At 47.7% G+C, this 11211-nt stretch overlaps 1 protein-coding gene across 1 annotated transcript; it reads right to left on the reverse strand.

Annotated features, from left to right (window-relative positions):
- Positions 1-272: 272 nt before the first annotated feature.
- Positions 273-1761, reverse strand: LOC310764632 (tigger transposable element-derived protein 1-like). The gene is made up of 2 exons (XM_083618965.1): positions 1611-1761; positions 273-1566 (listed from the first exon to the last, which is right to left on the reverse strand). The coding sequence occupies exon 2, from the start codon at positions 1516-1518 to the stop codon at positions 286-288; it is 1233 nt and encodes a 410-aa protein (XP_083475091.1). The 5' UTR covers positions 1519-1566; positions 1611-1761; the 3' UTR covers positions 273-285.
- Positions 1762-11211: the final 9450 nt, after the last annotated feature.

Raw genomic sequence — 11211 nt, forward strand, 5'->3', positions numbered from 1 at the left:
TGCAAAAGCCTGCACATCCTTCCACTTCAGGCAAATGTCCCTCAGTTCTTTGGAGGACAGACGTTCCTCAGTTGCTTCCTCCTCTTCCAGCGAGGCCTGCTCCTGCGCAGCCTCTGCCTGCAGTTCGACCAGCTCCTGGGTGGTCAGCTCGTGGTCGTGCTCCTCCACCAGCTCGCTGACGTCCTCCTCTGTGACCTCCAGGCCCATGGTCCTCCCCAAGGCAACAATGTCCTGCACCACTGTTGACTCTGGTGCATCAGAGTCACTTGGTGCCACACATTCCGGCTACAGGCTGCACCAAGCGCAATTCAAATTTCTCTGGCTGATCCCGTTCCAGGCCGTGGTGATCATCTTCAAGCAGGTGACGATGTCAAAGTGGTCCTTCCTGAATTCCCGCAGGGTGATGGTGGTGCAATCAGTCACCTCAAAGCATCGCCTGAAAAGCTCCTTGGTGTAGAGTTTTTTGAAATTGGCGATGACCTGCTGATCCATCGGCTGGAGCAGTGGCGTGGTGTTAGGCGGCAGGAACATGATGCTGATGAAGCTGAACTCCTCCAACAAGTCCTCCTCAAGGCCTTTAGGATGAGCAGGAGCATTGTCCATCAGAAGCAAAGCCTTCAGCGGCCGGTTGTTGTCCAGCAGGTACTGTTTGACAGCAGGGCCAAAAGCAAGATTGACCCAGTCCACAAACAGCACACATGTGACCCAAGCCTTACTGTTGGATCGCCACATGACACTCAGCTGCTCCTTGTCGACCTTGTGTTTCTTGAAGGCCCGTGGGTTCTCCGAGTGGTACACCAGCAGGGGCTTGATCTTCAGGTCGCCGCTTGCGTTGGCACAGAAGAGCAGGGTCAGACGGTCCTTCATGGGCTTGTGGCCAGGCAACTTGGCCTCCTCCTGTGTGATGAAAGTCCTTTTGGGCATCCTCTTCCAAAACAGCCCGGTCTCGTCGCAGTTGAAGACCTGCTGTGGAACGTAGCCCTTCGTCTTCACAACCTCCAGGAACTCCGCTGCAAAGTCTTCAGCCGCAGGAACATCAGAACTGGCAGCCTCTCCATGCCTGACCACGCTGTGGATTCCAGATCTTGTCTTGAACAGGTCAAACCAGCCTCTGCTTGCCTTGAAGACTTCTGGCTCGCCTGAGGTTCCTGGCTGTTCCCCGACAAGGTCTGCGTGCAAGGCCTTGGCCTTATCACAAATGATGGCCTCAGTCACTGTGTCCCCTGCACACTGCTTCTCTTCTAACCAGATGAGCAGCAACTTCTCCACCTCCTCCAGAACAGCTGGGCGGTTTTTCACGATCCTGGTGACTCCCTTGGCTGCATCAGTTGCAAGGATCTTCTCCCTCATCTTCAGGATGGTCCCGATGGTCGATGGATTCCTCCCATACTCCCTGGCGAGGTCTGTCACACGCATTCCACCGTCGTGCTTCCGGATGATCTCCTTCTTCATTTCCAGCGTAACCTTCTCCTTCTTCCTCTCGCCGGCCTCCGCAGCAGCAGTCTTCTTGGGTCCCATGGCAGCACAGCTCCTACCTTCGCAACCCCCCCCAAAAAAAAATCAGTGCTTCACATCCAAAAAATCCAAAAGCACCCAGCCACCCACCACACAGAAATTCAAACCCAGAACCAAGTCCTTGAATTCCAAACACCCCAACCCAAAATCCAAAAACCCCAAAAAAAGTTTTAAAAGTTTAACTTACCAAATGGCTGCAAAAGAAGTTTTGGAAAAGCTTCAAAAATCACCAAAGTCTTCAAAAACCTCAACTGTTCCCCCAGCCACCCACCACACAGAAATTGCAAACCCCTCCCCAACTGTTGCAAACCCCTCCCCAACTGTTCCCCCAGCCCCTCCCCAACTGTTGCAAACCCCTCCCCAACTGTTCCCCCAGCCACCCACCACACAGAAATTCAAACCCATAAATTTTTTTAAAAAAACAGCAGAGTGGCCCAATGGTCACAGAAAATCATAAAAATGCAGGAAAAAACCACACAAGCTTCCAGATTCTTGCAAACCCCTCCCCAACTGTTGCAAACCCCTCCCCAACTGTTGCAAACCCCTCCCCAACTGTTCCCCCAGTCACCCACCACACAGAAATTCAAATCCAGATTTTTTTTTTAAAAAAACAGCAGAGTGGCCCAATGGTCACAAAAAATCATAAAAATGCAGAAAAAAACCACAAGCTTCCAGATTCTTGCAAACCCCTCCCCAACTGTTCCCCCAGTCACTCACCACACAGAAATTCAAACCCAGAATTTTTTTTAAAAAAAAACAGCAGAGTGGCCCAATGGTCACAAAAAATCATAAAAATGCAGAAAAAAAACCACAAGCTTCCAGATTCTTGCAAACCCCTCCCCAACACCAAGTCCTTGAATTCCAAACACCCCAACCCAAAATCCAAAAACCCCAAAAAATGTTTTAAAAGTTTAACTTACCAAATGGCTGCAAAAGAAGTTTTGGAAAAGCTTCAAGAATCAGCAAAGTCTTCAAAAACCTCAAAAAAGGCTACCACACCGCATGCTATGAGTTGCTCCTCGAAGTCAAGTCGCAACTGCACCTCTTCAAGCAATGCACCCTGGGTATTAACGGTTTTACGAAAAAGGAAACAAACTTGCAAGACATTTTCGTCTTGCGAAGCAAGCCCATAGGGAAATTCGTCTTGCGAAGCACATCGAAAAACGAAAAACTCTTTCGTCTAGCGAGTTTTTCGTCTTTCGAGGCATTCGTCTTGCGAGGCACCACTGTATTAATAAACAATATATTCTCTCCTGCCACCCTGAATATTCCCACAGATCTGGGAGACAGTGGGGCAGGAGAGAGTGGGGAAACACCTGGCCCTTGGCTGACCTCACCTGCCTCTTCCTCCGGCTCTGAAGCTTCCCCTGCATATGACTCTTGCCTCCTGTCTGGTATAGGTAAAGGTAAAGGGACCCCTGACCATTAGGTCCAGTCGTGGCCGACTCTGGGGTTGCAGCGCTCATCTCGCTTTAGTGGCCGTGGGAGCCGGCGTACAGCTTCCGGGTCATGTGGCCAGCATGACTAAGCCGCTTCTGGCAAACCAGAGCAGCGCACGGAAATGCCGTTTACCTTCCCGCCAGAGTGGTACCTATTTATCTACTTGCACTTTGACGCGCTTTCAAACTGCTAGGTGGGCAGGAGCAGGGACCGAGCAACGGGAGCTCACCCCGTCACGGGGATTTGAACCGCCGGCCTTCTGATCGGCAAGTCCTAGGCTCCTGACTGGTATGGGTCCCCTCAAATCACTGGCCCCCTCTCCCAAGTCAGACTCCAACCCATTTCCCCACCCCCACCCCTGTGCACCCTTGTTGGGGGCAAACTCTGTGATATAAAAAAGCACTTGTGGGTGATATGCTAGCACGCATGTATGCCTTTAAGCATAGGGCATTTGGTGGGGTGGGGTTACCAAAAAAAAAAAAAAAACCCAGTCACTTTCTAACTGCAAAAAAACCCCCACCTTTTAAAAAAGTGGATGTGTTGCACGAGGTTGGAAGAGTTTGGATTTTTGGTTGGAAGAGCATGTTAATACAACTTCAGTCAATCCTGATTTTTCTGGTATGTACTTGAACCCCTCTTGCAAATACTGACAGTCTGGAGGCGACCAATCTTGAATACGATAATATACTTTAATAATATTTAATGCATCCTTTCATTACTTAAGTGGAGCAATTACACTTTCACATTCTCCTCTTCAGATAAGTCCATTAAGTTGGCAGTCTAATTCCGCCCCTGTCCGGGGGGGGGGGGGAGGTTGCGGCATGGGTGAAGACCCCACAAAACAACAGGCTAAGCGGCAAACTCATGTCTGGACTGTACCAATTCGGGTTTCTGGCACGGAAACGCACGATTCCAAACATGTCAGGAAGAAAGGTGGCTGGGAAAAGGCCCTGTCACGCCAACTGGGCATGGATTTGAGAAATCTTTTTGCAAAAAGGGATGAGTAAATGAAATATAAATGCATCCAAAAGAGACTGTGCCAGATACTCTACAGGTTTCATAGAATCATAAATTCTTTAGATTTGGAAGGGGGGACCCCAAGGATCATCTAGTCCAACCTCCTGCAATGCAGAAATCTCAACTCAAGCATCCATGACAGATGGCCATCCAACCTCTGCTGAAAAACCTTCGAGGAAGGAGAGTCCACCACCTCCCGAGGGAGACTGTGCCACTGTCCAACAGCTCATAATAATAATAATAATAATAATAATAATAATAATAATAATAATAATTTATTTGTACCCCGCCCATCTGGCTGGGTTCCCCCAGCCACTCTGGGCAGCTTCCAACAAAGATTAAAAATACATCAAAATGTCACACATTAAAAACTTCCCTGAACAGGGCCGCCTTCAGATGTCTTCTAAATGTCATGTAGTTGTTTATCTCTTTGACACCTGGTGGGAGGGCGTTCCACAGGGCAGGCGCCACTACTGAGAAGGCCCTCTGCCTGGTTCACTGTAACTTGTCTTCTCGCAGGGAGGGAACCACCAGAAGGCCCTTGGAGCTGGACCTCAGCGTCCGGGCAAAACAATGGGGGTGGAGACACTCCTTCAGGTATACTGGACCAAGGCCGTTTAGGGCTTTTAATGTCAGAAAGTTCTTCCTGGAGTTTAGTTGGAATCTTCTTTCTTATAACTTGAAGCCATTGATTCAAGTTCTGTCCTCTGGAGCAGGAGAAAACAAGCTTGATCTATCTTCCATGAGGCAGCCCTTGAGATATTTGAAGATGGCAATCCTCTCAGTCTCCTTTTTTTCCAGGCTTAACAGGGACGCGGGTGATGCTGTGGGTTAAACCACAGAGCCTAGGACTTGCCGATCAGAAGGTCGTCGGTTCGAATCCCCTCAACGGGGTGAGCTCCCGTTGCTCAGTCCCTGCTCCTGCCAACCAAGCAGTTCGAAAGCATGCCAAAGTGCAAGTAGATAAATAGGTACCGCTCCGGCGGGAAGGTAAACAGTGTTTCGGTGCGCTGCTCTGGTTCGCCAGAAGCGGCTTAGTCATGCTGGCCACATGACTCGGAATCTGTACGCCGGCTCCCTCGGCCACTAAAGCGAGATGAGCGCTGCAACCCCAGAATCGGCCACGACTGGACCTAATGGTCAGGGGTCCCTTTACCTTTAACATGCCCAGCTCCTTCAACCATTCATCGTAAGTGCACACATTTCCCCTTGTACCTTGTGATACAGGGAAGAAGGCTGGCCCACTCGCTCCCTCTTTGGGAAAATATAAAATCCAGCTGTTTCACAGGTCTGACCTGCTGCCACGTTGCAAGGGGTGAGAAAGAATGGAAGAAGATTGGAAGAAATTTAAAGACTATTTACAGAAATATTGCAAAATTAATGAATGTTAGAATGATGTTGGATAGAAATTGAGTGGTTTCCGGCTGTAATGCTTTAAGAATATGGAAGAAGGGTTAATTAGGTAAAAAAAAAAAATAACTAAAATGGTGTTGGATTGGAAATAAGTGGTATTGGCAACAAAGTTAATAAGAATATGCAAAAATGGATTGATAATGTATGAAAATACTGAGTTATAAAATGTTAAGTTATAGAGATAAGATAAATGAAAGAGGGTAAGGATTTGCTGATTTGATTATTTAAATGGGAATACAAGAAGGGGAGGTGTGAGGAAGTCAAAGAAACAAGCAAACGAGTTTTATGTTATGAAAAACAATTGTTCTTAATTTTTCTTGTTGTTTCTGTATGTTTTATTTATCTTTTTATTTTTTATTTTTTCTCTTTTGTTATTATGTGTTTTTGTATGTTTGTTTTTGTGAAATCTTAATAAATATTTCTTTTAAAAAAAGAGAGAGAGAAAGAATGGAAGAGACGAAATCTTGTTTCCATTCCTCTCCCCCTGCCTGGGGCCTCCCCAAGCATAAAACTCCAACTGCCCAAAATAAACAGACACGCTTCTCTTTTAAGAGACGTGCTAGACAAGTATGATTCAGCTTCACGGTCCCCAGATCAGCGTAGATCAGGTGGGTCCAGGCAGGGTACCTTGCAGCGTGGCAGCTTTAATTGCCAGTCTCTGTGACCCCTGGAGACCCGCCTACCCCATGTGCTTGCAGCAAAAACCTAGGTGAGTCAACAAGGGGAGGCAACGATTTCCTTGAGTGAGTCTGGAAGTTCATTTCTCAGTTTGGTGCCGTTTGAAAAGCTTCCTAAACGCTCCACAATGTCTCCTCCATTCATTAAAATGTGACAAGTGACATGCTTAAGTACACACAAGTCTATAATTAATCCCTAGGCGATCCTCCTCTTGTTGTGTCCTCCTCTTGTTGTGTCGGGAGCAACAAATGCATCATTCACAAAAGATGGAAGGGGGGGGGCGAGGAGACGGACCGGCAGTGAAAGTTCCCAAGTGGAAGTTTTGCCATATTATCACTATCACAAGCCGGTGCATCTCGGTGCTTGCCAGAAGTTCTGAGATGACTGCCAGGAGTGATCCATCTCGGCACCGCTCTTTAATGACCTTTCATTGCTTCAAAATGACCCATCTTGTTTTGGCAGACATTGCTACATGCATCTGAATGATGATGTGTTTTTATCTGTCTGTTCGGTTTTATTGTTTTATGCAGTGGTACCTTGGGTTACAGACGCTTCGCATTACAGATGCTTCAGGTTACAGACTCCGCTAACCCAGAAATAGTACTTCAGGTTAAGAACTTTGCTTCAGCATGAGAACAGAAATCGTGTAGCGGCCCCATTAGCTAAAGTGGTACCTCAGGTTAAGAACGGACCTCCAGAATGAATTAAGTTCTTAACCCAAGGTACCACTGTATTTATATTCCACACATCTTACTGGGTTGCCTCAGCCACTCTGGGCAGCTTCCAACATGTATAAAAACAAAACAGTAAACTTTTTTAAAAAAAACTTCCCTATAAGTTTCAGATTAAGAATGGACCTCCAGAACAAATTAAGTTCTTAACCCGAGGTACCACTGTACTTTGCTTCCCACCCTCCACAAGTTTACTGGGTGCCCTTTTTAGAACTTATAGGATCCCAAAGATCAGGGATCATGTCAGCGGCCTATGCAACCCAGGTTCGGGGCTAGCTGCAACACTGGGGGTCCCCACACATAAAGTGTGTTCACATTACTTCCTTGGAGCACAGTGGACGTGTGTGTGTGTGTGTGTGTGTGTGTCCCCTCCCAAGGACCATCTGCTTTCAGAATTCCCTGATAACATTGAGGAACACTGGAGCCTGTGAACAAACTATTGGATGCCAAACCAAGAAACACGAGGACTGGTTTGATGAGAATGACAGTGAGATTGAATGCATGATTGACAAGAAAAGGAAGGCCTTTCAGATCAGGCAAATAATAATAATAATAATAATAATAATAATAATAATAATAATAAATACATTTTATTTATACCCCGCCCTCCACAGCCAAGACCGGGCTCAGGGCGGCTAACACCAGATATAAAACAATTGATTAAGATACAGCTTAAAAACAAGATTAAAATACAACATTAAAATGCAGCCTCATTTCAATAGAAATTCAAATCAAAAACTTTTTGGGGGTGAAAACGGCAAAGAGATAGAAACTGTGCCACTAAGAAAAAAACCTATGCCAACTCTAAGGCTGAGGTTCAAAGAAGAACCAGAGAACTAAAAACACCTGGTGGATAAAAAAAAGCTGAAGAGATCCAGCACTTAGCCGACACTCATGATGCACAGAGTTTCTTTAAAGCCACAAAGACCATCTATGGGCCAATAAATCATGGCATATGCCCCCTGCGCTCAGCAGACGGTATCACACTTCTAAAAGATAAAGAAGCTATTGCGCTGTGCTGGAAAGAACATTACCAACATCTCCTTAACCGCAACTCCCCTGTGGCTGCTGAGATCCCCTCACAAATTCTGCAAAACCAAGTTAGAGATGAGCTTGCAGTATCTCCAAATCTGGGAGAGTTGTGTACAGCTGTTAACCAAATGAAAAACAACAAAGCCAGTGGACCTGATGGGATACCTCCCGAAATCTTCAAAGTGGGCAGAATTGAACTTACACAACAACTTCTCAAGCTCATCGAAAAAATATGGAAAGAGTAGAGATCCCAGCAGACTTTAGGGATGCCAAAATTATCAATCACTTTAAAAAAGGTGACACAACTGATTGCGGAAACTATCGAGGCATCTCTCTATTAGCTGCAGCCGGCAAAATTCTGGCAAGGATCTTAGCAAACCGTCTCTTAACAATCTCTGAGGTGACCCTTCCTGAATCCCAAAATGGTTTTTGGCCTTCCAGGGGGACAGTGGACATGATTTTCACTGCTCGACAGCTTCAGGAAAAATGCAGAGAGCAAAACCAACCCCTGTATATGGCGTTTATCGACCTGACTAAGGCTTTCGACACTGTAAATCGTAATGCCCTGTGAACTGTCCTTCTGAAAATTGGCTGCCCAGATGAATTTGTGAACATCATTTGGCTCCTCCATGATAATATGACAGCAACAATCGCAGATAACAATGGCTCTCAAAGTGAACCATTCACAGTGGGATCAGGTGTTAAACGGGGTTGTGTTATTGCTCCAACTACAGTGGTGCCTCGCAAGACGAAATTAATTCGTTCCGCAAGTTTTTTCTTCTTGCGAGTTTTTCGTCTTGCGAAGCACGGTTTCCCATAGGAATGCATTGAAAATCAATTAATGCGTTCCTATGGAGACCGCTTGCCAGGCTGGCGGTGCGGAGAAGGGCTTTTCTCCCCACCGCCAGCCTTCAGGACAGGTACGGGAACAGAGGGGAAGGCGCGCAGCGCTTCTCCTCTGTTCCCGGGGCTTGCGCTGGGAGGAGGGTTTTTCCTCCCCACCGCCAACATTCAGAACAGCATTCTGAATGTTGGCGGTGGGAAGGAAAACCCTCCTCCCACCGCAAGTCTTCAGGACAGCCATCCGAAGGCTGGCGCGGGGAGAAGGTCTCTCCGCCCCACCGCCAGCCTTCGGAGGAGCCTTCCGAAGCCTGGCGGCGGGAGGAGGTCTCTCTGCCCCACCGCCAGCCTTCGGAGCAGCCTTCCGAAGGCTGCCGGTGGGGCGGAGAGACCTCCTCCCGCCGCCAGCCTTCGGAGCAGCCTTCCGAAGGCTGCCGGTGGGGCGGAGAGACCTCCTCCCACCGCCAGGCTTCGGAGCAGCCTTCCGAAGGTTGCCGGTGGGGCGGAGAGACCTCCTCCCGCCGCCAGCCTTCGGAGCAGCCTTCCGAAGGTTGCCGGTGGGGCGGAGAGACCTCCTCCCGCCGCCAGCCTTCGGAGCAGCCTTCCGAAGGTTGCCGGTGGGGCGGAGAGACCTCCTCCCGCCGCCAGCCTTCGGAGCAGCCTTCTGAAGGCTGGCGGCGGGAGGAGGTCTCTCCGCCCCACTGCCAGCCTTCGGAGGAGGTCCGAGGACAGTGGGGAAGACGCGCTGCGCTTCCCCGCTGTCCTGGAGATTTCCCTATGGGCTTTCGTCTTGCGAAGGAAGCCCATAGGGAAACTCGTCTTGCGAAGTGCATCGAGAAACGGAAAACCCTTTCGTCTAGCGGGTTTTTCGTCTTGCGAGGCGTTCGTCTTGCGGGGCACCACTGTATATTCATTATTTTCATTGCCATGATCCTACAATTTGTCAGAGGGAAACTCCCCACTGGAGTAGAAATCATATATCAAACAGATGGAAAACTCTTCTATCTGAGCCGGCTGAAAGCAAAGAGTAAGGTTACTGTAACTTCCATCAGTAGATGACAACGTAGTGTGTGCACGCTCAGAGGATGACCTCCAAACCATCCTAAATATCTTTGCAGAAGCTTACGAAAAGCTTGGCCTATCACTCAACATCCAAAAAACCAAAGTGCTGCACCAACAAGTACAAAATAACCCCTCTGCAGCGCCACAAACCAAACTCAATGGTGTAACGTTGGAAAATGTTGATCATTTCTCCTACCTAGGCAGTTATCTTTCCACAAGGGCCAACATTGATGCCGAAATCCAGCATCGCCTGAGCTCTGCAAGTGCGGCTTTCTCCCGATTGAAGTGCAGAGTGTTTGAGGACTGGGACTGGGACATTCGCAGGGAAACCAAAATTCTTGTTTATTGTAATACCAACCTTACTATATGCTTGTACTCCTTGAAAGATTCCATCAACGGTGTCTCCGAAAATTTTAACACATCACTTGGGAAGACAGGCAAACTAATATCAGTGTACTGGAAGAAGCATAGATCACAGTGTCAAAGCAATGATTCTTCAACACCAACTTCGCTGGACTGGTCATTTTGTGCGGATGCCTGATGATTGTCTTCCAAAGCAACTACTCTATTCCGAATTTAAAAATGGAAAGCGTAATGCTGGTGGTCAACAAAAGAGGTACAAAGACTGTCTCAATCTTTAAAAATCTTTAAAAATGTAGTATAAACACTGACAATTGGGAAACACTGGCCTGCGAGCGCTCCAGTTGGAGAACAGCCTTTACCAAAGGTGTCATCAGCTTTGAAGACACTCGAACTCAGGACGCAAGGGAGAAACGTGCTAAGAGGAAGGCACGCTTGGCAAATCCACACCGTGATCAACTCCCACCCAGGAACCAATGTCCCCACTGTGGAAGGACGTGTGGGTCCAGAATTGGCCTCTGCAGTCACTTACAGACTCATTGTTAAAACCGTGTTTATGGAAGACAATCTTACTCGGCTACGAGTGACTGCCAAAGAAGAAGAATGCACTTCACAGCCCTTCGCCCTCCAGGCTGTTCACATCAGCACAGCTTCATTAGTGTCAGATTAGTTACTCTTTGTGTACACACCAGGGAGCACTGATGGGGCCCCAATATCTTTACCCCCATGCAATGGTCTTCAAACCTTGACTAGAGCTGAATTATAGTAACAGCTTAAGGACTCCAGTCAGTGTGGAGCTGGTTTGAGAAACACCACCACGCAGACAACAGTATTTTACAACAAAGTGCAGGATGCATAGGCCTTTCTGATGATAATGTGTGAACGCTGGGAAAAGACACTGAGCAGAATTTTTGACAGCAGCCAGAGACATCCTCGCTTGCAGCCATTTGATGACCCTCTGCTCCATGAATTTCTCCAATCCTCTTTTAAAGCTATCTAGTTTGGCGACCAGCACAGCCTCCTGTGGAAGAGAGTTCCATAGGTTAACTGTGAGAAGAAGCACTTTCTTTGGCCTGCCCTGAATTGTATTGTTAGTTGCCTTGGACATCCTTAAACGGGAAGA

This window comes from Podarcis filfolensis (genome assembly GCF_964270895.1).
Source record: "Podarcis filfolensis genome assembly, chromosome: 6".
Lineage (NCBI taxonomy): Eukaryota > Metazoa > Chordata > Lepidosauria > Squamata > Lacertidae > Podarcis > Podarcis filfolensis.